Raw genomic sequence first — 26,858 nt, 5'->3', positions numbered from 1 at the left:
TACTGCACCAGACTAAACCTACTGGAATGCAGAGAGACTAGTCTAGCAAGAGGCAGACAGAGGACATAATGTCACAGCATCAGCCCAGCCAGGGAACCACAACAGAAGGAATGTCTTTCCCAACAAGAGGAAAAGGAAAGAAAAACAGAAAGGCTCAGCACCACACAGCATACTCTCTAGCATTCCACTTCCAGAGAAAAGCAGGACTACTCCAACAAGAAATCACTTAATACTAAAGAACAAGAGACTAAAAAAAAAAATCAAAGAGAATGCCAGATCACCATTTTCTTCAAAAGAACACAAACACAGACCTGTAGCAATCTGGTCGATTACTTGGCTCCAAAACCTACACAGTGACCCTTGTCACAAAAGTGCTTCGTATTTATGCCACAGTGACTACCAGTTTCACTCGCTTACCTCAACTGCAGCTGAAAATGGTTTGGTCCTGCTGCAGATCAGCCACAGAGGAGAAGGAAGGTTGGGGAGAACTTTGACAATTTTGACAGTGATGGTGACATTCTTCTAGTACATACAGTAGATTAGGCTGCAAGCTCTTTAGCAGTAAGATCTGAATGAATACTTCTCAATCAATCTCAAAACAATTTATCCTACTCAGCGCTTTTAAAGGGCATTTAGATGAGTGTCCACTTGTGACTACTAATTCCACCATTAACTGTCACAGCGATGCCTGGCTTCCAGCCTCCTGTTCAACATCTGTGAGTGTTCTTACAAGCTTCTGGCAAAAATCAGTGTCCATGTACTTGCGTGCTCTCTCTTTCTCTCTCAAAACCCCCCACAAAACATGATTAAAGAAGAGGTACAGATAAATGGCATTTTCCTTATGAAATATATCCATCAGTGACATATTTTGTTTACGGCTTGCTTCTTAAAGCAACAAAAGAACAGTCACTATAGCCAATCATTTGGTGCACAGTCTGTTTTTCAAGCTTAGCAGCTTTTGCTTTTCCAAGGAAAAATATTAAAAGCTTGAATATTACAGTGTAATTGCATCAAGTTTTACATTTATGAACTGTGGATGCAAATACTATGTTTTGTATATAGCCCCGTACTCTTTAGGGCTTGCCTGTTGAAAAGAAAAAAATCAGAGACAGCTTGGGCAGGAATTCACAGGGAATATTTTGTTATTAAGTTTATGCAGCATTGGCTCAGTGTGGATTTAATATGATTTTAAAGCCAGAAAACATCCGCTTTAATGAAATGCAAAGCTAAAGAATGTATTTAAAGATTAGTCAGCCTCAATAAGATTACATCCTAAAAGCCACTTAAATTGTTCTGGACTGGACAGGCTCTACTGGATACAATATCATTTTCTTGGATCTTATTTATAGGTTTAAAGTAAATCCTTAAGCCTGTGTTTTAATATAAATCTATTTTTACTTCTAGGTTTAGAGATACTGACAATTATGTTCCTAACCCATCAAATTCCTTGCTGGCCTCACAGAAGATGGGCTAAATAGGGGTTATGAAGATGCTTCAGTAGAAAAAGGGGCTACAGGGCCTAAGTCCTGGGAGGATAAGAGTGAATAATACAATGAAGAGTGAATAAAACAATGAGTGAGAAAGATGTGGAAGAGACAGAAAACCCCTGCAGTACTGTCTGTGGAGTTCTCATAAAGTTTAAAAAAAAATTTCTGTAGATAAACATTAGTGGAACTTATTTTTATTCCAATAATCCCTCATTCAAAGCCAACTGCACCAACACAAAACCAGCAAGTTTTGGTACCAGTTGATCAAACTGGAGAACTTAGACTGCTCATTTCACCAATGTATTTAAAGAATCATTTTACAGTGGTTGTATGAGGCCATTTCTATTCCAAGTCACGAAAACCCAATATCAAGTTTGGAATCACAGATGAAACACTATTTCCCTTCTCAGCCATAGTTTTCGAACTGTCACAAACAGCTTTTGCCTGTAACCCTTTGCCAGTTAACTTATGAAAAGTAAAACTAAGCTAAATTAAAATTTTAAAAACCTCCACATTGAAGAAAAGGGAACCTTTGTTTTGATGTGAACTGAAAGAGCCTCTTCAGATTTTGCAACAGAAAATCCACAAAACCAAACACCAAAACTCGAAAATCAAAAAAGCTAACGGATTGTGCCAAGCCAAAACATTTTGATTCAAGCAAATAAGATTCATTATTGAACATGTAATAAGTTTTTAAATATAGAACTCTTTCTAATATAAACTCCATAACAAAAGCTGTTTCGAAATGAATAGTGCAAAACAATTTTGGAAGCATCCAAAGTAATGATTCCCACTTTGTTGCTTCCAAACAAACAAAAGAGATACTATCTTTAGATTTTTCCTCTAGTCCTGGTTCCTCTTCTTTCGCTCATCCAGTCATGAGCAGGAACAAGCTAAAATTGCTAATTGAATTTGATTCCTCTGTATTTTCAAAATACACACTTCTGTTGATCATGTGCGTTTGTCTGGTTTTTTTTAGAAACACAGCTTTAATTTGAAATATTATTTCAAACCACCCCAAATCTATTCCTAAAGCAAAGCTGACATTTTGGAAAGGCTCCTGTTCATGCACAGCTCCCATGGTTCCTAGAAGAAACAAGCCCAGATGTTTCTTTGCCCTCTCTTTTTTTTTTTTTTTTGTTGAAAGCAGCTGCTGCCCCACAGAGTTTGGGCCTGTAAGGGGGTGGATGGTGAGGCAGCCTTCATCCCACCTCATGTCCTCAGCTTGTAGCACGTGGTGACGTTGAACAGGAGGTTCTTGGGGTTAAGCCTTACTCTGAGTAAATGGGAGATACTGTGTAGATACAATAGCAACCTGGCTTCAACATGGTCTTGGGAAAGGATTAGATTTAAAATCTCCCTGTAGCATGGAAAGCACCAGGTGATACAGCCCTGCAAACCCCAGCATTTTCAAAGGATCTTGCACAAATGTACCACCAAAGGCACATCACTGATGGAGGGACTTGAGACCTGAACATGAACCTGACTGATATATGCATGGCAACTGCACAGGGACTCACCACCTATTTAAGCAGGGAGCCAGTAGGCTGCCAAAAACAGTCCACAAGATGCTGCTAATGGAGCCAGGCCAGAATGACATGCAGTCTTTAATGCAAGATGGGGCTCCAGCAGCTTCTCAGGGTGGGCTCCAGGGCCACACAGCAGTTCAGATCAGGCTTGCCCAGCCCTTCTCCTTCATCTTCCCACCAGGCAGACCTGGCATGCAAGACAGAGACTTCTCTAGAGTGGCACTGAGGTGGTCTCTTTTCAAAGATCAGCTGTAAATTATGAGGACTCTTTCCCATGTACTCTGTGGATATGGCTTGACCCAGTGCTTAATGACAGGCAGACTGGGTCTAGTTTTCTCCTCGAGATTTACCTTATGAAAAGAAGTCACCGAATGCTTTTCTCATAGAGGAAACAAAGACACAAAGATTCTAAATCCCATTTAGGGTCACAGTTTGGGAAACAGAGCAAAGACCATGTACATACCATTTAGGAAATCTCTTTGTGTGTCCAGGACCTGGTTGATGTCCTGTACCCAAGCTTGTTGAATTTCTGGATTAGCTGCCTGTAAAATTACTCTCTCTGATGTTTCCCGGCTCATTAGGGCAAACTTGCAGGGATCATTGTCCACGTTTTCTTCAATGATAAGGTAGTTCATCTGAAACAAGCCAAGGTAAGCATGTGTTACATGGACCATGAGTTAACATTACTCAAGAATCAGAATAAAATTGTTGTGAAAAGTTCCTGAAAATAATTGAGTCCAATAACAGACTCTCAGATCATAATCAGAAGAATCTGCCTCATCTAGATTTAGGCAGATAAATCTTAAGCTTAAATATGATGCTTAATAAAGCTCTGACAGATGTACCAGACATCCACCTGCCTTGTCTTGAATTACAACTTCTATTTTAAGGTAACATAGATCTGACTGATGTGCTAAAAATTTACTGTAACCCATAAATAGAGTTAAAATGTTCCTATTAAGATGTTAACAAAGCCTATCATTCCTCCAATTTAAATAAGTGTTTACATTTCTTATCCTCCATGGGAAAGTCAGTCTCAGTCATTACAGTGTTTTAGAAATGAAATGGACTGTGCACAGGGATATACCAAAAAAAAGAACAATTCTCCCCCAATGCTCCAATAGATCTGCTTCTAGCAGATTACAGCCATCTCTGCACAATCACGTCATTTGACTGTAGTCACGGATACTCTTTCTGGAAATCTCATGGATGGCAATTTTGGCTGCTGTCCTGCCCTTGTGAGGTTTCTATTTGAGTGTACCCATAACTTTAACTTTTCCTGAGCTACTTATATCTATGATAGTAAACAAGAATAGGTTGGCATAGTCTCAAAAAAAGAGAGTCTTCATGTCAAAAGTAGACAGCTCCGAAGATTAAGACAATAACGGGCTCCTAGAAGAAGTCTATCTCCAATTTCTCTGAGTATCTGTCAAGGTATGGAGAGATCCACTCCACATCTTAATACTGCCCAGCATCCAAACTGCAAGATGGAAGAAGCCTCTTCCTTCTCTTCTGAGGGTCCCTCTGAAGTTAGAGGGACATGCAATAACTCCTCTGACACGGGGACAAGGAAAGGGACAGACAGTGAGTCTGGACAGTGCTCTTCCTCTTGTTTTGAGCTCTTGCTCCTCTGCTTGATAGCCAAAGCAAACAAATCAATCCTGGTATGAGTCCAGGAAAAAGATTTGTAGGTCAGAGTCCCTAGCCTCCTATTTGTGTCTCAGGGAGACGTATTACCAAGGCTACCCACTTAGGTATTTTGAGAGTCTGAAAGGTATCCAACTGAGAAATATCCAAGAAGGAAAATGCGATTTCTGAACTCTAACTACCTCACTGCATAAAGAACGGTTCTTCACTAACGTAGGACATCATGCTGAAGCTTCTATCACAGTCTGAATGTGACAGACCCTGGAGGACAGTATTTGGGAACCTCATCTCCCTGACAGACCAGAATGGCTGCACTTGAAGTCATATGCGCTTCTTACTCGAATGGAGAGACCTCAATGCTCAGCAGTGGCTGTGACACAGAGGAAAGAAATGGGATCTCCAGTGCGGGCCAGGTCCTTCTCCTGTGTGGGAGACAGCTTACATCTCTCAGGGAGTGTCTCCCAGAGAACTGGACCACCACGACCACAGATGGTACCAAAGCTAGCCGAAGATGGCTATTCAGTCCTGATGACTGCTGTGAAGATGGGTTCAACCTGCCCAGCAGGATCGTGTCAGCACTTGAACCAAGGTCAAAGAAATTTGGTCCTAGATGACTGTGTAAAGCCTCCTCAAATCCTGGCTTAGGAACTCAGACCAGATTCAATTTCTGCATGCCCACTTTTAGGGCAGGGTTATGAAAGACAGGTGATGAGGCGGCCTGTTTATCTGACACCTTTGGACAAAGTGCCTCTTGCCAGGGAATTGCCCAGCTCAAGTTGAGGCTCCACTGCAAGGTGAGGATGCCCGTGGCACAGAGAGGCGGGGTATGGTCTTGCTATAGGGAATGGTCCTGCTCCACTGTGGGCCACGGCTCATCTCTGTGGGAAAGCACGAGAGAAATGCAAAAGCAGCCAGAAGCTGAAGTAGGGGCTGGGAGGCAGGGTGTGAGAGCTGCCGGCACACGGACTCCACACTGCAGTGGGGGAGATGCACATGGAGCCATGGGGGATCCCACGCTTGCTGTAGGCGCTCAACAGGAGAATGAGCTGTTTGCCAAATGGAAGAAAAGAGGGACTGGAAAATTATCGCACAAAAATTTTAAACACAGACAGTGGGAATAGCATTACTTTCATAGACTGTTTAACTAGAAAAGCAACTCATACCCTTGAGGCAAGCTAATTTTATTGACATTAGGAGAGATTTATTTTTCCCTCTTTATCTACAATATACAATTCAGGAATTGTTTCCTGCAGATAAAAGCCTCATTGTTATACATACAATAAACCGAAGTAAAAATGATTCATGTTATTTCTATCTCCAACTTTAATAACAATTTAAATCAGCAATAATCAAAGCTGATCATCTAAATCAAGATGATTGTTTATTTGTACACTTTAGGTTTCTCCTTTATAGCGTATTATTTGGCTGGAAACTATGAAATACACTGACTTGCAAATGGATATAGGCTTTTCAACAAATGCTGCAGTTTCTGTCAACCAAGATGATGTCCTCATTTCAGTAAATATGCTGTTTATCATAGATTTGTTTAGTTATACATGGTTAATATGCATTATTTCACTTGATATTGTTCTCTCCTATTTCATATTAATGTACCATTTAAAATTTAGAGCAAACACAATGCATTCTCCCACATCTCTTTTTAACCTGTATTTTGAAAAGGAAATCAATCCCAGGTTGGTTTCTCAGCTCTGAACGATCAAGACTTTCAAAGAAACTAGTGACTTTGTTCTTTCTGCAGGCACAGCAAAGGCTGTTCTACCAGGAGAGGTGTAGCACCAATTCACCCTCACCATTTCAGCATTTGTTAAACAAGCATAAAACCCCTTAAACAAACAAATAAACAAATAAGTATTTTCCCTGGTTACTTTCTATTTTTACTTTTAGTCCCAGCCCCATAATTTGGAAAGATTATTTAAAATCAAAATTAATTTCTTAAAACTTTCTTTATAGTTTAGCTGGTTTTATAATTCCTCATAGCTGCATTTTTAGAACTGTGTGTGGTTTTGTTTGTTTTCAAAATAGTTCTACCTTCTTGCAACATTCATATTTGTACTAAGAGCCCTCCCCCCATTAGGGAGAGTATTTCCAGTAATGTCACACAGAGGCTTAATATTGACTTATAGTTTGACCTAAGATTACTGTTTTGGATACTACACCTTCCCCCACCTTTTATGATCATGCTTAAAAGCAACTATTGTATACTTTCTTCGACTACTGCAGGCTTTGTAGCAATATTTGCTAACTCACAGCTATGAATGAGAGGATCTGTCCTGGTTGTTCCTTGTAAAAATTACCTGGTAAATTTAGACACCCAGTGGTTTACTGAGAGATGGTCTTAACAGCTTCTGGTCCACTGAAAGGTAAATGCAAATGTTTTCTGCAAATTGTTGTACACCTACGACAGGATGGACCAGTCTCACAGTATAAAGAATTGGTAAGATTTCCTTACATGACCATCAAACAGAATATGCCTATCCCTGTTTCTTACCTTTATGCTTTTCTTGAACATGTAACCTGGCGTTAAAGATCCTTTTCTAAGGAGTTCGCTGAAGATAACTATTTGCTCAAAGAGAAACACCCTACGCTCCTTCGGTCGAGACTGAACTCCAGAATCCTGCTCCGTCACGTAGAAGGTGTCCTGCTGCAGCAGCTTGCCTTGAGCTGTCAGCTTGCCCTGAGAAGCAGACAGGCACCAACATTACAAACCCCGACCCACCATGATCTGCTACGTTTCATGCAGTCCAAGTTTTCCATGCAGCACTGAATTCATGTGAGACATATCCCCTCTAAGTTATCAAAGCAGCAATCTTGTAAATCAAGACCTCGGTTTAAGGAAAATAACACAGGTTTTCTTTGTTCTCATTGCCACTGATTGTGCATAAAACCAAAAGGAAGAGGTCTCAAGTAGAGTGTTTCGTATACTTCATTTCAAACACTGTTCCCATTATGTAGTTCATTACTGTAGTGCCTTGGATTCCCTCTAGTCAAGAGCTCTCCATCACCCCCTAAGCCAGTAGTCAATGACACAACACCTCTGAAGGTGCAAAAAACCAGGACCTACCTGTTTGCAGGAATGCTACAATGCATAAGATGGTAAGACAAACTTGACTTCATTTTGGAGATAAGACATCTCAGCGGGACTGCCAAAGTCTGCATTGGCTTAGTTACAAACCACAAGCTGTAACCTGTGGGGTTATAGCTCACAAGTCCCCTCCTGGATGTTGTCAAACTCAGAGGAAGCTATTAACATGTTAATGGTAGGTGACCTTTCTAATAGGGAGAGCAGTCTGGTTCACCACTTATTTTGCTCTGGCAGGAGAGCAGTCTGGTTCACCACTTATTTTGCTCTGGCAATAGATATAAGAAGTCTAATTCAAGCTTGCAGAAGCTTTTACAGATCTCACGTTTTGAGAAACAATAGATACATTGTCACAAGTTTAGAGTGAGAGGTGTATCAACCCCACCTTTGAAACCTCACCAAAGCATGCAGTTCAGCACTGGAGAAGAACAAGCACTAGATAAACAGAGTGGAGTAGGGAGACAATCATAGAAAGATAAAATACTTTTCCTTGCCTAGTTATTATAAGCAGAATGCAAATGCATACCTCAAAGCCTTGGAGGCGACCCAGGTTCATCATATCATTGCAACGTTTCGGTACAAGGCACATTAATTCAACTGCTTTCTGTTCAGGAAAAAGGACGTTGTATTATTACAAGAGAATCAGAGGGTTCCTAAAAGCAAAGTGTCAAATAATGAACTTCAATAGCACGATCACTGCTAGCAGTTATTCATGGCAAGGCCCTCACGCACTGAAGATGTACAGTAATGTCTAAAAGAGGATGGTGCACCTACAATGCAGGACTGCGCCTTCATCTTCTGACTTAAGCTAAGAGAAATACCACGTTTAGAATACCAGCGGGATCTTCAACTATTGTCAAAGGAATACTGGAGTTTTCATTCCCCCGTATAAAGTGCCACTAGATAACAGCACTATTGTCCAGGACATGAAAACGTACCTCTATATCAGAGCACTCCAGACCAGCTTTTTCACTGTACCTTAGGAAGTCCTGGAGAAAGCAGAAAGGTTTGCATTAAGGCACATCAGAAAGAGAAAACAAAAGATGCCAGTTTGAAAAAGAAAAAGCATATTCAGCATGTGATTGTCTGAGAAGTAACTTGCTAATATTAATAAATTCATCTTCAGAGGTTGCTGAACATTATAACCACTTTATAGATATGGAAAAGGGGTGTGGATGGTTGCTGAAGACATCACAGAAAAAAAGACAAAGCTGGGATTAGCCCTTGGGAATGCTTACTTGGTCCCTGTCTTAAGCCACAAGACCACACACACTTGAGGATTTTTCTTTTCCTTTTTGCATTTCAGGGAACACGTTGCTGCCTCTTTGCTAGTGTGCAATTACCAAAATGTGGGCTGATGGCAGCCTGTTTGAGACTAGTTCAAAAAAGAGAAGAAACCAGCTCAGAGCGCCGGTACTGCTGAAGATTACAGGGTAGGGATCAGACATGCCTAATTTTACATATTAGCTTCAGACACCTAGGGATGAATTTTCAGAAATGCTGAGAAATTGGCACTGTGGATAAGTCAGCAGAAGCCAGAGTGGTCAGACGCCTTGGGAAAAAAATTGTGGTGAGCTCCCCAAATTTTAAGACATCAGAATATTCTGGAAATAAGTTTCTTATGCTAATTTGGAGAGAGATATTCAGAAATGGAGGCTATAGCATTTATTAGAAGTATGCCATGCAGCACCAAAGACAGGCTTTATTAACACACTTGTGCAATTTAAAAAAAAATTGAATGAAAGTTTACTCCGAAACTTCAGAGGAAGAAAATTCCTACACGAAGTTTACTCCTCTATAAAAAAATTCCAATAGAAAACAAAACAAAACAAAACATCTTTTTACTATTTTAAATTGCAAACTAATCCCACAGACGTGGCCCCCCTGCTCTCTGGACATTTTCCATGGCACTTTGTCATTGTATGCCCATGTTTAAGCAGACTCCTCTTTCCTCTTAATTTGATGAAGATATTCCTCAGTTAAAACTAAGGCTGATTTTAAAAAAACAGCATCTAATGAAAGATGCAGACTATGATGCAGACTATAGTCTGCATCTTTCCACTCACCTTGAGAAGAAGCTGATATTTAGTTATTCTTTGAATGGGCTTGATCAGAAAGTCACTGATGGTTAGCCGTTGGCTTATTTCCTGTTGAACCTCCTAAAAATTGAGGATTAAAAACAATTGCAAACAATCACAGATTAAGACAGAGAACATGATAAAATGTCTCAGCAGAGACTTATTTCCACAGAAACTTGGTCTGTTCTTAATCTTTTGTTTGCAAGAGGGAATGTTAGAGGATTTAAAAATCTGGCATATCCTATTTAGGCAAAGACTGGGTAAAAGTCATGACCGAGCTGGAAGGCGTTGGAAAGCACAGGATCCCTTCCCCCTTTGAGCTGACCGAGCAGGACTGCAAGATCGGGAGACTACTCTTGCCACTGCAGAGGGGATTAGCTCACAAACAAGTCCTGCAGAGCATGTCTTATGCCCTTGGGTGAAACAAAACATCTTTCCCTTGTTAAACAAGCTTCTTTCACATTAATATCTAAATGTGTCTAGTCCCCTTGAAACAGACAAAGTTACTGGGAATTTATGAGAGGCACCACCCAGCTCCAACAACTTTTACCTCCTCCCCTGTTTGTAGACTACAGATTAAAGTCTTATTTTATTTTGGACAGAAACCAATGCATTCTGAGGGCCACAGACCGTTAGTACTGGATTAAATATTTATTAGAAATTAACAACATGAGAATGTGAAATAAATTAAATAACTTTTTTTCCCTGTAGCAGAGACTTTAGCAGCATCTGCAGTTATCAAAATCTTATAGAGTTTGTTTCAGACAAACCCCATAGGTTACAGAATAGTCTACTTGACTAGGACTCAGCTGTAAGTAGCAGTAATGTATAATAAGTCATGCTTACCTCAAAGTATGCCTCATACTCAGCTACTATATATTCAGATCGTGGCTTGTTTTGGCAATATACCACATACATGTGTAATCGCCGCTCCTATGAAAGCAAGAGGCACAGCAGCCTGGTGAGATACTAGCTACCGTTTTGTTCCGCTGTTAAAAGCTGGCAGAAAGTTGCTATGATGTTCTGCTTGGTCTTCCTTATTTTTGGTTTAATAAAAGATTTAGTTTGCTGAAGCAGGAAAGTATATTGGTTTACTGGTGCTGTTCTCCACTTCTGCACCGTAGGCAAGGGGAGGTTTCCATGGGGGTAGCCCGTTAGAGTTGTCATTCCCACACCGGTAGGTCTGAAATTTGCTATAGAGTTGTGCTCTGGCTAATATCACACAAACATGTCAATCCTAGAAGTTGGCAAGTACCTGCCATAATTATATTTTAGCAGATGTCCTTGGCTGCATCACTTTTGCCCCCAAAATAAGAAGTCTGCAAGAAGGCAATGATTAATGCTTTAGTTCAATCCAGCTGCTCACTGAAGACGCATAACTATAGGGCTACTTTATGTTTAAATTAAGTTCAGACTTGTAAAACTATCAAGCTGGCACAAGCAGATATTTTTGGAAAGGAGTCATCACACCCTAAATGACAGTGATACTAGAGATAGGTAACAAAGTAAAACTTACATGCTTAATAAAAAGCTGTGCTAAACGGTCAGGTTCTTGAAGACATTTTTCCAGTTCAGCCAGGAAAAAGCTGAAAGAAAGGATATCAACATTTCAGAATACTTCTTTAGGTCATCCCAGCAGCAAACTAGTCATCCTTCCGATATATCAGTGCAATTTTAGCTATAGTATTAAATAAATCAAACGGTAAGCTTGGCTTCAGCCCTTAATGGTGGCATTTCTAAAACATTAGATGAGAGCTGTGAAATATGGAGGTCTTGTCTTGCAAACCATTTGCTCTTCTTTACTATTGCAGTGATTTTAATTTTTTAAAAGTGCCAGTTACTATCTAACTGCAAGAGTTGCTTTCCTTCACTGAGAACTCCCAAAGTAAATCTTTTCCATATACCAAAATGCTTGTGAAAATTCAACTGAAGCTTTACCAGAAGCTCTCAGTTGAACGAGCAGATTTGGAGTACTGGTCAATGTGAAAGAGATGCAGAAGTTTCCACTTTCAAGTCAACATGTTTTTGCTGGTAGAATTTTGGTATGTTCTGTTTTTTGCTATTTTTCAGTATATTACTGTTAGTAATATATGGTAATTCATAACAGTAACAGTAATTAATAAATACCAACTCTATCTTGACCTGCAGCTTTGGGGAGGTCGTTCATTCTAGCTTGAATGCCCTTACCCAGAATATACTGGGATGCCTAAAAGTGAGGTAAAAGCAGTTAAGCTAAAATTTAGAAATACTAGTAGGTTTTTCTAACTCCTAGGTAAATCCTGACAATCTCCATTTCCATGATCTTCCTCTTTTTCACTGCAGGATTTCTGTCTCAAATGCCTCCATGGATTTGATACAGTAGCCAGATTTGGTGAGAGGACATGCCTGCAATGGTCTGGTCCCAAGAAATCCCAGAACCTCAAAAAAAGATGCACATTGGACAGCTGTCCCAACTAAATGTCCCTATTGCTACCATCAGATAGAGCTGCTTTCATAACTCAACCCTCTATAAATGTTAAATTCATCTGCATGTAAATAGACTTCTTGACCCAGATACATGGAACTAAAAATAGGGCATCCCTCCCTGCATGTTACAGAAAACTCCTATCATCACAATTAAACACTGAATGTCACCAGTAAAAACACTTCATCGCTGATATCAACTTAATATATGGTGAAGCTTTTTCTGACTTTTTTTGTTCTGTGCTCACAAGGGCATTTGTCAGAAGACAAGGACAGGCCCAGGCCATGAGATAAGCACCTGTGGGACACGTGATGGGAAGGACACTGTGTTTCCTGGGTGAGGGAAATGTCCAGAGCTGAAGGAAGATCCAGACCAGTGTCCGCTGCTCAGGACTGCACATGCATGCTCAAATTCTAGTTAGCCAGAGCTGTAGAGTATTTCTGAGTATCGGAGTTGAAATGATGGTCATATAGTCCATAAACAAGACATTGCTGTTCATACAGTCACAGCAGAAATGGCCCAGGGTTTGAAATAAGCCTCGTGTTTCCAGCAGTTTTTCAAAAGCTACTTGTATGAGGATAGAGTAAGATTTTCATGGAACAGAGTTCCTAACTCAGAGTCAAAAGCATCAACCGGGCCAAAGACCATTAGAGCTTTACAGAAGTATCTTGAAAATATTTGCATTTTATTACCCTACTAGCCAAATACTACTGGTATGGTCAGTCGTCTTGATCCTGTGAGATGCAAAAAGATGTTTGTGTTGCTGAGGACCACAAGATATAGGAATGGATTGAGCCTACAGCTGTGACCCAAGAAACACAATTATAGCAGCCTCAGTAGCTTTCCTGCTAGTACCCCACAAGCAGCACCTCTCTAGGTGCCATGTTGGGACTGCTTATGAGAAGTAGCTCAGGAGCTGTGGACGGACCACAGAGCCTCTTGCTGTGACTCCCCAGCAAGGAATGGCAAGAGCCATTGGCAAAACAGCACTGACACAGAGCAGACTCTCTTGTGTGCAACATTTCTGTCACACTGAGCAGCACTCCTGGCATAGTGTTTGAGCCAGCATCAAGCTATATCTGTGAGAGATGGCAAGACAAAGACCCTCCCATAAAGCCAGGCAGTGCAAAGCTACAGCCCATCAAAGTTTTTTCACTGTGAAAACGAGTTTATGTAGGACCGATGCTTCGCTTCATGCAGTTGTGCCATTTTTGATTGGGTAGACAAAGCCCTATATCAGGATCTAGTGTATTGTGAAACTGTGGGTAAAAGCACATGAATTAGAACATGTTCTCAGGATTCAAGGTAGCAATGACTTGTGAAGTTACTAAGCAGCACTTACAAACTAACAGAGACCATTTAAAGTGAGGCAATGTCCTTTGGAAGTTCAGCCCTGAATGACCTGCTGATGTTCAATTAAAGCAGCTTAGACATATAGACACCATACACCCTAATCCTTTATGAATGAGTGGTTAGAAAGGTGCTTAAAAAGGAACTAAACCAAAAACTTACTCTTTGTGCCAGTCATAGATCTGGTGAATATTGCCAAATACTATCTTGTCTTTCCCTTTCATATCTTCAGAAACTCCTTTTTCTTCTATCCTCTTCATGAAGCCCTTTAGGAGTAATGATCAGAGATTAGCAAAAGGTTCATCTGAAAGGGGAGAATAATTACACCTTTTTTTTTTTTTTTTCAAGAACCAAAAGTTTAATGTCAGGATTTGTTACATTGAAAACACTTAAAATATCTTTTGTACAATTTAAAACCAGAAAACCGTCTAAATACTTTAAATTACACAGTTTTCTTAGAAGAAAATTCAAAGGATTTATTCCGAATATCTACAATACTTACACAAACCATTATTAGATGTCATTGAAGTGACAAGTGCAATTAGAAGATAAAAGTTAAACAAAAGTAGTTTATCAAGCTCTTGGCTTCTCTGGTAAGAGGAAGAAGCCAGACTCTGTACTGAGTTCTTCCATTCATCGCCATGAGTCTTGTGGGAGCACAAAGCCAAGCAGTAAATTTAAAGAGTCACATGAATAGGATTTTTCACACCTCCTGAGAGTTCCTTTATAAGCCTTTGGAGCACTGCAGCCCTCTATCAGGTTTGCCAGTGGTGCATGATGTAAACAGAAGATAACACAAAGGTCTTCAAGTTTGGAAGCTGTTGAAAATCACTGTTAGGTGGGCTGGTAATTCTCCTTGGACTAGTGAATGCCAAAAAGCATTGCCAAAAGCCCACTTCAATCACGAGCCTCCAGTTCTGAGTCCTTGCTGGGAAAAAAACCCGGACCCTGCATGTGAGTTGGCTCTGACAGATGATCCCTAGGGATCAGCCAGGTCTTTACAAATTGAGGCTTAAAAAACTATGACTGTTTTTAAACAGAAAAAACCCCAAACTCTATTTAATCTCAAGTGTATTTTTGCAAAACAATAATCCACAGGCCACACATGCACCTCAGCACAGATCCAAACCCAGTTTCCTGAAAGGTACTCAGACACAGGACATTAGTCCTGGTGCAAACTCAAGTAAAGTACGTGTTACCGTTACTCAATATGACAGCAAGGAAAGCATGAAATAAGTGGTAGGAGCATAAGTTGTTCTCCACCACTGCCCTCAAGGCTGCATTACAGCAGGAAGAGTTTGTCACAAGCAGGGTAGCCAAGAAAAACCTTTGCACCCTGGAGTTGAAACCTAGAATACAACATTTGTTAGATGGAAACAAAAATAGTTTCCAAAGGCATTTCTTCTTGTTTCTGTCAACATGAGAAGGGGACCATGGAAGCAGAGTGCAAAATAAAGCAGTTTGTTTCTCATGCTGCATTTTTGTTGCTGTCACTTGTCAGCATGGTGCTTTTTAGTGGGAAAACATTTTGCATAGCAGGGTTTGCTTCAGCTCACCTCCACAACAGTTCCCAAGTCTTTGACGTAGTCTTTTTCAGTCTGTACCAGCTCATTTAAGACAAACCTAAATTAAAACAGAACACACACATATTTGACCATATTCCTTGATGTTACTGTTTGATCCTCTTACCACATATTACCCCTCCATAAAACCCCGCCATCATCCAGGTCACGTAACACAACTCACTCTTCACTCACTTATAGCTCAGTGGAATGTAAATGACAAAAATGTCACATTTCAGGTCAGGGTAGTTTCAATTCTCTTAACCACTCTTTCCTCCTATCCCTCTTCACCCCCACTTCCCAGGGTGGTGCAAGAACAGCAGAAAACCAGCTGTCTGTACTTTTAACCATCCCTCCCTGCTCTCCGCTCCTCCATCCCCCATGCAGCTCCCTGATAGTGATGGAGATGTGCCCTGATCCATTCTGCAGCAAGTAGGAGAGGATTTCTTGCTTCAGTCCTTCTGGATTTGCCCAAGATTCAGCAATTAATTTGGAAGTTTCAAACACTTGGAAAACAAATCCTCTCTCCTGTCATAACCAAAAGCTTAATCTTTCAGACTAGGTAATCTATGTATGGGTGTCAAATGCTTTACACTGATTTCAGAGCTACAATCCTGTGTAGGAAAGTCACCTAATGAAGACCTGATGCATGCAAACAACAGCAAGCTAAAAAAAGCCCCTCCTTTTTAAGTCAAACCAACCAATCACATAATGTTCTTTCAAGGACAATTTCAAAAAGTTACAGCTTGCTGCAGACAGTTTGCCTCTCAATTACGCCAATACATAGATTTGGCACATGACAAATAAACTCCATCTGTGCTCAAGTTCACTATGGCAGTAACAAGGCTAACAAGATAGAGGAGTGCTTTCATGTCTAATATCACTCTGTTCACATCAATCAGCAGACTGACCCGCTTGAAATGATAGGGCTAAGGGCAAACAGTGCTAAGATAAAAGCCTGTTTGAAAATATCTAGAGGGGAGAAAAAAAAAGTAGACTGGCATTGCAAGGAGAGACTCAGTTATGAGAGGTTACTGAGAAAATAAATCCTGCTCCCACTGTGCTCACAACATGTCCCTTGCTCAGACAGAGCAGAGGAGATACTTAAGACACGTGGCAGAAAGAGGTCAAACAGCTTCTTGTTCATCTGAGAGTGAAATCCAGCCCCCTTGGCAGAAGGCAGGGCTGGCAGCAGCGATGCCAGATGCTTATGCTCTCCGAAGTGCCCTGCCAAGTTGTGTGCCTGGGTAGTAAACACGCGCAGGGCAAAAGGCTGCTCTCTTACAAAGCAGCAGCGTGTGGCCTGAACAAGTGTCCGCTGTACAGTCCCCTCTTGCTGGCTGACCTACTGTGCCCTTGTGAAAGGCTTGCCACGTCTCCTCTGCCTGGGCAGGCGTGCTGGGAGGTTACTTTTAGGCTCACACCACCTCTCAGTGCATTGCTCCCCATGAAGGCAGAGAGTTGCTGCTGAGGGAATGGGGAGAACCTCTCCCACCTGCCCACTGCCTCTCCTTTGGTTTGAGTTACTGCAAGGATCCGTCTGGCCAAATCCTGCTCTAAAAATGAGGCAGCAGGTACTTGTAGTATGTAATGCTGCAGGACATGCAAGCAGGTGGGTGTGAATTAAAAATCAGTGCAGCAACCAGGTATCTATTAGGTGAACAGGCTAAACCTGCAATTTTACACCTCTATTAGGAACCAGGGTCTGCACCTCCACCGCTTTCCTTAAACTCAGCACCAGTGTTCCCCCAGCTCCCCTGTTCCTAGCAAGCAGAAAAATCAACCTTGACCATCTCTATTAGTTCTCTGAAGCCTATGTGACACAGGACCTTAGAGGTACTCCCAAAGTTAAGGTTTCTAAGATGCATGCTGACAAAAATTCAAGTTCACTCCTCATCTGATAATATGGAGCAAGGGCAGGCAGTTGCTTGGAAAGTGCCTGCCCTGGTCACCAGCAGGTACTGACTACACAGCTGTATTTAAAATGGCATGAACTGAAACAAGGACAGAGCCTCCTCGCTTCTGGATAAGTCTGAATACCTGGATATCTTGGTAACTACATTCAATCTATACTGAACAACACTACTCAATGAGACTATTGCCTTATGGCTCAAAGAAATGCAGCAATCAAACCTGATGGAATAGGGATTTCCTAACACCAGGGCTAACTGCTGGCATGCATGTGCTGCCAGTGACACAGGAAATTACTGCCCGTGCCTGTGCAAGGATTCAGCTGCTGTCTTGTGGGGAATGGGGCATCACAGCTTGAGTTGGGAGCTCGGCTGCCTCATACAGCTATGGAGTTAAACTCCATGAGCTGCACAGATAAAGAATACAGACACAAAGGAGCTGGAGAGGAGAGAGATGTCCTGTGCTGAAAGCCACTAGCAGGTGCTCCTAAACATCCTGGCATTTAGGAAATCTGGATGGAGGCTGCCATTAATTACACATAACACACTGCCAGTCCCCCTGCCAGAAGCGTCGCACACTAGAGTGTTACTGTATCCTATGCTTACAGTGGCAAAGGACTCTGCACTAAAACTGCAACCTGCAGTTAGTTGCCAGTTATCTAATGAATGAATTGCTACCAGAGAAACCCAAGAACTTGCAATATTGAGGATCTTTTAGGAGACAGGCATGGGCAGAGATGTTTCCTGCAGGAAGGCTGACGGCTGCCTAGTAGAAAACTTCTCCCATTCAGAAACACATCCAGGAGTGTCATGTCCCTGCCTGCTGCTGGGACTTGATCCAGTCCCTCACTGTATCGCTTCTCTGGCTTCCTATAATAAACTGTAGGAGCAAATGATGGCTTTCACAGACCTGTGACACTTTGCTCCTATTTCCTCTTCTGCTCTTAACTACCTTCTTGTTCTCCCCTGACTTGGTTTCCTTCCCTGCTTGGCATCTTTCCCAAATGGGCTGCTCTTCTTCCACCTCTCACCTTACCACACTCCAATGAGACCCGTATAGACCATTACTTTTCCCCTCAATCTACTATTTCATTAGATCACTGCAGTTACTGCTGTTAGTGTAAGAGGCAGTATAAAGAAAACAGCTACCTCAGCTCTCTTTCGTATAATTCTTGATTCTGTTTCTCCAATTCTCTATGTCTTTCAGCTGAACTATTCATTTAAGAAATGCTTTAATCATGATAAGCTTTGAAGGCACAAGTGTTACTTTTTGTTACATTTAAGGGAGTGTACAGATAATTTTAAAAATCAACTTCATGAGCTGTCACCATTTCTTTCGTCTTCCATTACCACGAACATGAGGGTTTCCCAAATGAAACTTTTGCCAAACTCTTCAGTGGCGTGTTTTCACCACAAATGCATCTGAATTCTGCCCCTTCCTTTGCTAATAACTGAGGCAAAAAAATATTCTCTTATTCAAAAAATCCTAGTGGGATCTTCTGTTATTTGCCTTGAAGGTAGATAACAAGGTCAACCACATATTCCCCTTCGAGAGCTGATTTCACCTCTAGCAATGTAGTAATTACCAAGGCAAACATCTCAATAATACTCATCTAGCTCTTCAGAGGCTTTTACAGCAAAAAGTATTTGCTATCTGGGGTAAAAGCTGTACATTTTAAAGAGCAGTGATGAACTTCTGGGGTGTGCAAGTGCTTTTATAAAGTATTTTTACAGGTTAAGAAAAAACAGAAGCAAGCAGAACACAGTTTTACTGCCAGTTCCATGCTCATTCCCTGACAACAAAGTATTTTTTCAGTGCAGTTATGTGTCCTCCTTGGGCGCATATTTCAGAAAGAAGAACCATCAAGATAACTTACATCCTGCCTCTCATTGCTTTGGCTTTTTGTTCCTCTTCAAGGTTTCGTGGGGGAGTTGAAGGCGTCATTCCTTCATTTAAGCAGCCAGTAGCATCTTTTAAGCTTCCTCGGTAAGATCCTCCTTCAAGGGTCTAAATAAACCCCAAAGAACGATAGAATAAACATCATCCTTGAACTCCAGCATCAGTGTTATTTTCTGTTTCAAGTCAGTTCTGCAATCAACACTGCAGTCTAAAACCAAGCGGAGTATTCTGCAATACTTTTCCGCAGGACTTAGTGAAACACAACCAAACTAGTTTTAAGTTGACATAAGACCTCCACAAAAAAGCATTAAAACAGAGAAAACTTCCTTTTGCTAGAAGGTGGGAAAAGATGTTCCAATAGCCCCAGGAGGAGAAAACTCTTCCAAATTATTTCAAAACAACCTGAAAATATCCTGGTGTCTCAATCAGAAGCAAGCGTTAAACTACACATGGTCAGTGTTTCTCTGCCAAAGACTGAATGAGAATTCTTGGTAGTGAAGTAAAACACAAAATGAAACAGAAATAGATGGATACAGAGTAACATTCCACAACAATTAAAGTTTCCCCAAATCCTTGGAAAGCAATTGCAATTGACCTAACGGCCTGCATGCGGGTGAGAGAAAATAAAACACCCTCCGAAAATACATTTAACTGGATTAATGAAATGCTTTTCAATTTGTTAGTCCCTCAATAGAATAAAACCACTTTAAGTAAATTTTCTGGGAATGTCCTTCTCGGTTTCCCATGTCATAAAGAGTTCCTTCACCACCTATTCCTTATCAAGCACCCCTTGAATGCTGACTATCTTCATGTACCAACATCTCAAACTGAGAAAATGCGAAAACCCTCTGAAATGATTCAGTAGATAAAGCTGCTTGCACAGAGCTACAGTAATTTAATGATCACCATGGGTTTTTTTGTTTGTTTTTACTCTCTTCATCCTTCCAGTATATGTAAGGAAATGACCCTTTGTAGGCTCATCATAACTCTACTTTAATCCTCACTTGTTAATTAAGTTACTAATTTTAGAGGTTCTGGGACATGTAGAAAAAGGTTTAGGTTTTTAATATTAACATTTTGAACTCTTTCAGAAAAAGTTAAGAGAAGCCAAGATATGAAACAGGATTTACTCCTTATCCAACAGACATGGGACCAGACAGGAGAGTGCACAATACTGAAATTTTTGAACAAATTAAACCCAGAGCATTTTTATTGCTTATTCCATTCCCTGTCAGAAAGAGTTGACAAGGCAGATTAAAAGCAACACATGAATCTTTGTAAAATTAAAGCACAGCTGTGATACTTCAAGCAGTTCTACTCTTTAGAGGGTCTTTTCAGGGAAGACAGAATACCAAACAAAGTTCACATGTTGGGTAGTAAAACTCCTGTGTCTCAGAACAAGCTTTAAAACAAAAAAACCCATCCCACTCTGTAAAATATCTGAATACCAACAGGACCCCAGAAAGAGTACAGTACAGTAGCTCATGCTCTGCAAAGCCTGCTCCAAAAGTGCCTTTTGACGATGCAGTGCAGAGCCTACATGGCAACGTGAGATGTAGGCTGCATCTCACATGGGAAGCAAAAATGTTAGACACTCTACTGAGAAGTAGAGCACATAGGGTTAATAAAAGCATAGCAGATGAAGGTGGAAAGCAAGGAAACCAGAAACAAGAGCTAGATTTTAAAGACCTTCTCTAGAGTCATATTAGGCCTGCTGTGTACACAGTTTTCACAACACTAAACTTACCAGCTTACTTTTGACCAACTTTTCTATTGCACTGACAAGATCCGCGGCAGTTGGGACATCGGAGGAGCTCTGTCGAGCAGCTAGCAAAGAAGAGGACTGCAAGACACCAGGTTGCAAAGGAAAAGCAAGTTAGCAGGATGAGAAGGGAGTAGGAAACCAGCAGTCAGTGAAGCAGCTTCTGAGACAGGAGATGAATGTGGAAGGGGAGCAGGAGGGTTAGAGGACCACATGCATGGTCAGGTGAGTGAGTGTCACCATAACAGACGAGCACAGAATTGCCATCCACTTCTGGCTGCACATCTCCCTGCAGCAGTTCCAAGGCTGGGAACCAGGGAACAGCGTCAAAGAACTGAAGTTCATTTGCAACCAGGCTAAACACTGATAATGTCTGTTGGTTCCTCCTTCAGAGGACATCTATGGTCTTACAGACTCCAGAAAATTGATCTTCTTACTGCAGATGTAAGAAATTACCCCCTCCCCCATATACATATTTAATGAATGCAGTTAAGAACAAGGTACACATAGAATTACAGGCAATAAAGGAGAGAGGCATGGGGGAACAAATCATTCCTTCTCCCTCCCCCACAGATCAACTGCAACTCCAAATGAACTTAGATTACACCTCTCATTAATGCAATTTCAGCCATCTAAAATGTGTATCTTTTCTCTCCCCTCTCTGCAATCAGTGGAGAGAAAACACCCCTACATATCTCATCTATTCTAGGTACCTGGCACAGGAGGGCAGAAACACTCTTTGGAGATGCCCACTTTTTACTGGTGACATTAGTTAGAATATTTTCAGTCTCTCTTCTCTATGCCAGTCTGTTGGTCTCAGGTATTCGATTTTAGGTGTCTGACATCATGTAATGTCTTTGGATGTCTCCACATTCAGGTAGCCACAGCTAATAGCTGCTGGTTGTTACAAATCTCCAGAAACACCAAGACCTCTTCAATGTGCTACTCAAGGATCCCCCACGATGCTGTGAAGACTGGCCTCTGTGTGAAATACTGTTTTAGTTTGAGGTTTTTGTTCTATATGGGCCTCTTCACCACTTGGTCTTTGTCCTAAGAAACCTCACTTTGAAAAAAAATCATGTGATAGCTGTGGGCATTGGTATTTATTAGCTCACCTATGTGTACATTTCTTCTGAATGAAATACAAGCACTGAGTAAAACTGTAAGCCTTTTGATAACCTGCTTTTGGCAGGCTGACATGGACTAAAGCAGAGCTAAATTTTTATAAATTCTGCATTAAAATTATTAAAAAGCTTATTCATCTCTCAGCTGCTTAATAAAGGTCTTCTGGAGAGTAGCTATTTCAGCGAAGTCACTGTGCAGGTGCCAATGAACACATATCTGAGATTAAATAGTGCTGGTGGGAGTGAGACGCGGAAATGTGATGGCAGGAATTAGGCATCTGGCCACCTCTTTATGAGGCCCTTTGGGGAGGTTGCTCATGTTGAGTGACACAGCCCCAGGAGGAGAAAAAAAAGGCAAAGGAGACCAATCCCAAACAGAAGCCTTGTGACAGAGCAGAAGCGTGAACAGACTGCCACTCATCATCTTGTCTTTCACAAATAATACTTCTAATCAACAGTTCTAATTACAACAACAACAAAAACTACAGGTAATCAGGCTGGTAATTGAGGAATTAGGCTGGTAATGTAGGAATCTCATACAAATGTAAAAGCTCAGACAGCCTGTTTCACCTGCAATGCAGACAGACATGTCTAGGAAAAAAAAGAAGACTGAAAATAGGGACTTTCTTGATATTGGACAAGTACACAGAGGATAACCACTACACATAACCATTCTAGCAGGAGTCATCCAATGTTTGGAGGCACTAAACAGCTGTTGCTCTCACTTCTTTAACTGAAATTGCTCAATATCTCTGAAAAGTAAATAACTGCAGGATTTTGAAGGGAGTATGGAAACATTTGCTGCCTACAAGTCTTTCGGGGTTAGATAAAACTGTTCTGTGATTGATAAGAGAGTCTGGTTTGTGTGGGGCAAATTGAAAAATGGTGTTTCTATTTCCCAGAAAGTAAATTATGAATTTCTAATATGAAGAGATCTTGCATTTTGTCTTTACAAGAGCCTCCAGGAGCAGCAAGGCATGATTATTGCTGCCTTGCAGATGGGCTCAGGATAAGGTGCCACCCTCTGCACCGTGCAGACATCTCCCACCTACCACTGCTACTTCCCCACTCTGCTGCTGGTCCAACCTAAGCCCATGCCTGTAAGCAGTAGGACATGAGCATTTTGAGCTGTGCCCAAATTAACACCATTAAAGAGCTTTTGGCTCCAGCATGGCTCAAACATTGCTAACATGGTGCTCCTGTGTCAGGGAATTCAGGAGCCATGTTTGTGAGCTCAAGTTTCTTTCCCCCGTGACAAAAAGTGAGTAGGGGAAGAAAAAGAGAGAGAAAAAGAGTTTCTGATGCATCTTGCTCTATTTAATCTTCTCTTTTAGGAGCGGGTGAAGAAACAGGATGCCAAAACGCTCTATAAATCTCAGACATCTGGAGCAGAAAACAGTTTAGTTCTACAACATTGGCGCTGTCAGGAAAGTATTTAAGAAATACTAAAATCACATGGCATGATAGTGACCTGAGCTAAAGCAGTTTTGTTTTTCTTTAAAAAACCAAAACAAACCCCAAAAAACCAAAAAGCAAACTAACCCCAAAACATTTAGCTAAACACCATGGGGAACAAGCCAGGAGCAACTGCTATTGTGCTGGGCATGGATCCACCACAGCTCTGCTTTGCCGACCTTTTGCCTCTGCCCCTCTCCAGCCAGCCAGCAGCACTCGGAGGGCAAGAGTCCACAACTCCAGCTGCTTCCTTCTGGTCTTGCATGCCACCACAATGTCATAACAGTTCTGACAAGATTAGCAGCAAGCCCCCAAATCCGTTCCTCCATCACTCTGCTCCTTGAGTCCCAGAAATTTTTGCGCCCTTCTCTCTCTGTATTTCCAAACTCCTGCCTGAACCTTCCCCAAGAACATTCTTGGTTGTTTTTTTCCAACAATTTATTAATCTCCCCTAGCCTTGCTTCGTTGCATGCAGTAATTACAATCAGAGGATAGAGACAGAGAAGTGGCAGTGCTAAAAACAGATGCCAGCAGGAAAGCAGGAAACAGCTAAACGGGAGGATGGATTTCTATAAGGGAGACGACAGCAACAGGAAAGGGTGGGGGAGGACACGTGCAGACAGGACCCGCACTGACTGTGAATACAAACCACTGTCATAGCCATATTCACAGATTCTCACCCCAAGTCCAGGAGAGCCACTAAAGGACTCTGCAAGTCACCACATCACCTACCACAGCAAATTCTGACTTAACATTCAAGAAACCCTAGCTAACATCAAAGAACTAGCACCCCCAGCATGGTACACAAAGATGGGCAGACCAAAGCCTTTCCCACCCTCCTCAGAGGGACCTCAGATACCTTGCAGGCTTCTGAGACAACTGGAGCTGATGGACCATCCAGTAATGATCAGCCACATACCCCAGAAATGCCAAGTGATAGCACTGGGTAGGCTTTTTCATCTGCAAGTTTTAAAGCACTTAAAAATGGAGAATGGATGGTAGGGCACAGACTGACAACACTCCTGGATCCCAGTCACACACAAAGCCTGAGTGGAGAGCCCAAGCTATCTAACTCTTGGTAAAGGTGGTATTTCTGGATTCAGGGAGACTCCAGCATCTGTCCTACTCCTCGGGCCCAGGCTGCCACCAAACAGCATTTCTGCTGATACTGCCAGACATCAATGGCACTTTTAAAACAGATGTGGAGAACATGCATTATCAGCCTGAGTGGAATTTCTGACTGCACACAACACAAGCACACGATCGACCTGTCATAAAACAGGAAGCCAACGCTAAATTGCTTATCCAGCACTATTCGTAAATCCAGTTGGTGAAAGGTATTAGATTATGTTTTGCATGTCCAAGTCTCTTATAATGACAAGTCTAGGCCCTGGATACTAGAAGACCACTACGAAATCACTGTGAGACGGTTATGAGAGAAATGCACTTCAACAGCAAATTGGTATAGTAGGGGAGGCCTTACCATCTCATCTTGGGTTGGATCATTGTCAAAAATCTTCATAGGAGGAGGAAGAGGTGTGTGAGACTCTTCATCTGGTTCATCCTCTCCCCAACCCTTCTTGCTCTTCTGAAGAAAAGTTAAACATGATTAGGAGCAGGGACAGCTTTCTTTTATCTTTTTAGATACCTGAGCCCTACCACCAGGCTTTGAGTCTGTTAAGATTAATACTGGCTCAATATCGTGCTGGGTGGAGAGAATTGCAGGTAATGCTAAGCATCATGGAAGAGAATCAATAAAGATGCAAGGTTTTGCTGGTTAATCCTGGTGCATTCTAAGAGTTACAGAGATACAGTTTATAGGCCACCCAAGCAGCTAAGGCCATTTACAGCTGTCTGTGTGCTGATGGAAAAGTATTTTTTAATTTCAATGAGAGCAGCTCAATGTACAGTTTTTCAGTTCAGTTAGTATCTTTTCCATTTTTGGCTTGTAATTCCTTATTCACTTTATCAGGAAAGAGCCATTCTGGCAAAGAACATGCCTGCAGAGAAACTTCAGCTACAAATACATAGCAGATTTAACGGAAACATGGCTATTCCTCTGAGTGTTTTCTTTCAATAAAGAATTACACTGCCATGGTAGAATAAAGGTGATATGAACCTCAGCAAAAAGTGATAACAGCTGCTAAAGAATAACTTAATTTCTATGCTTGGCAGCTTTCTAATAGGCTATTAAAACACAAACCTAGTCAAAGGACAATAATATACGCAGACTTTGAAATTCTGTTCCCTTTATATTCCACTGCTCTTTGGATGACAATGCTGTTTGCAGCACAGCTTCAATCAATGCAATTTTATACATGATTCTCTGTTCCCTCTAGACCCTAAGGGAGATGTGTTTACTCAGGTGTGAATCACATACCACAGAAGAGACTATCAGAGCTGTGATCTTTTGGGCAACAAACACCAACACACACCTCATCTGCGCTGTCTCCTTGAGGAGTGGTTTCATCTCCAGTTTTTGGTGAGCCGAGGTCAAAGCTCTTCCTGCCATCTCGCACCTTCTTTTGTTTCTTGATGTTGCTCTCTGTCTTTCCGCTGTTCAGCCGGCGTACTGGACTAGTCAACCATTTCTTCAGGGTGTTGGTTGAGCGCTTGGGGCCAGGAGAGCTCTGGATGGAGTTGAGGGATGGCTGCGGTTGTAAGTTGGCCACTGAATCAGACTTGCCCCCGTTGTCATTGGAAGAGACTGAATATGCATCTGAAAGAAAACAATGCAGGTGAGAGATCATACCAGCACCTCCTCTATTTCCTAATGCACATCACACGCTTAGCAGTCCTAAGCATGAAAATACAAGCTGCCTCAGTGAAAGGTTTCGTGACCTATGGACATTGTGTAAACTTTATTGCACACCAGAGAGAGGAATATGCCCTGCAACAGGCATTTTTCACAATCTTACACACTTCTCTGATTTCCTACCACACTGTCTGCCCTTATGAAAGATAACAGACAGCAAAGTTACCTAGTGTTTGATGAAAGCCTGAATTTCATGCTAAGTGTTGAATTTCTCAGCTTCTTCCCACAGATTTCATTGTGAATTGCCAGGAAGAAAATAAGCACAAAAAGCAGATTACTACAGGAGACCTGACAGCCACCGACACTTTGTCATGTTCCAATTCCATAAATGTTTCTCAGCTGTTTCCAGACTCCAATGACAGTACTATTAGTTACACTACTTACTAACTTTTGAAGGTTATTTGAAGCACCATAAAATTATCTCTTTTGCCCCTGAAAGCAAATTGTAAGAAGACTTCACTCCTTTCCTAGAACTAAGAAACTGGAATGAACAATTACAAAAGATGACAAATTGTTCAACGCAAAGGAAACTCCCAAGAAGGAGATAAAGGGCAGGCTTAAAATCCAAAAAAGATTTCCATTATAACCAAGCAGGAGATTCTGCTGAACTGTATCGAACCGCAATTATCAATACACATGTTCAGACTAGCACCTTAGAAATGGGTACAACTTCCC

The 26,858-nt window shown here is 41.5% G+C and overlaps 1 protein-coding gene across 3 annotated transcripts in view; it reads right to left on the bottom strand.

Moving 5' to 3' along the window:
* Nucleotides 1-26,858, bottom strand: part of KALRN (kalirin RhoGEF kinase) — a 526,142-nt gene that overhangs the window by 35,093 nt on the left and 464,191 nt on the right. Inside the window, exons 36-48 of one of the 3 annotated variants that reach the window (XM_074873623.1) lie at nucleotides 25,804-26,087; nucleotides 24,852-24,956; nucleotides 20,775-20,870; nucleotides 19,005-19,135; nucleotides 15,212-15,278; nucleotides 13,818-13,921; nucleotides 11,358-11,427; nucleotides 10,688-10,774; nucleotides 9,830-9,922; nucleotides 8,702-8,752; nucleotides 8,290-8,367; nucleotides 7,173-7,358; nucleotides 3,480-3,651 (exon numbers count right to left, since the gene is read on the bottom strand). In XM_074873623.1, the coding sequence (XP_074729724.1) occupies nucleotides 3,480-3,651; nucleotides 7,173-7,358; nucleotides 8,290-8,367; nucleotides 8,702-8,752; nucleotides 9,830-9,922; nucleotides 10,688-10,774; nucleotides 11,358-11,427; nucleotides 13,818-13,921; nucleotides 15,212-15,278; nucleotides 19,005-19,135; nucleotides 20,775-20,870; nucleotides 24,852-24,956; nucleotides 25,804-26,087 (1,524 nt within the window). The remainder of the gene's footprint in view (nucleotides 1-3,479; nucleotides 3,652-7,172; nucleotides 7,359-8,289; nucleotides 8,368-8,701; nucleotides 8,753-9,829; nucleotides 9,923-10,687; nucleotides 10,775-11,357; nucleotides 11,428-13,817; nucleotides 13,922-15,211; nucleotides 15,279-19,004; nucleotides 19,136-20,774; nucleotides 20,871-24,851; nucleotides 24,957-25,803; nucleotides 26,088-26,858) is intronic. The other 2 variants (XM_074873625.1, XM_074873624.1) reach the window with 2 other exon arrangements.

The sequence above is a fragment of the Strix uralensis genome, chromosome 6, assembly GCF_047716275.1.
Source record: "Strix uralensis isolate ZFMK-TIS-50842 chromosome 6, bStrUra1, whole genome shotgun sequence".
In the NCBI taxonomy this organism is placed as follows: Eukaryota; Metazoa; Chordata; class Aves; order Strigiformes; family Strigidae; genus Strix; species Strix uralensis.
This window is presented reverse-complemented; position numbering and strand designations above follow the sequence as displayed.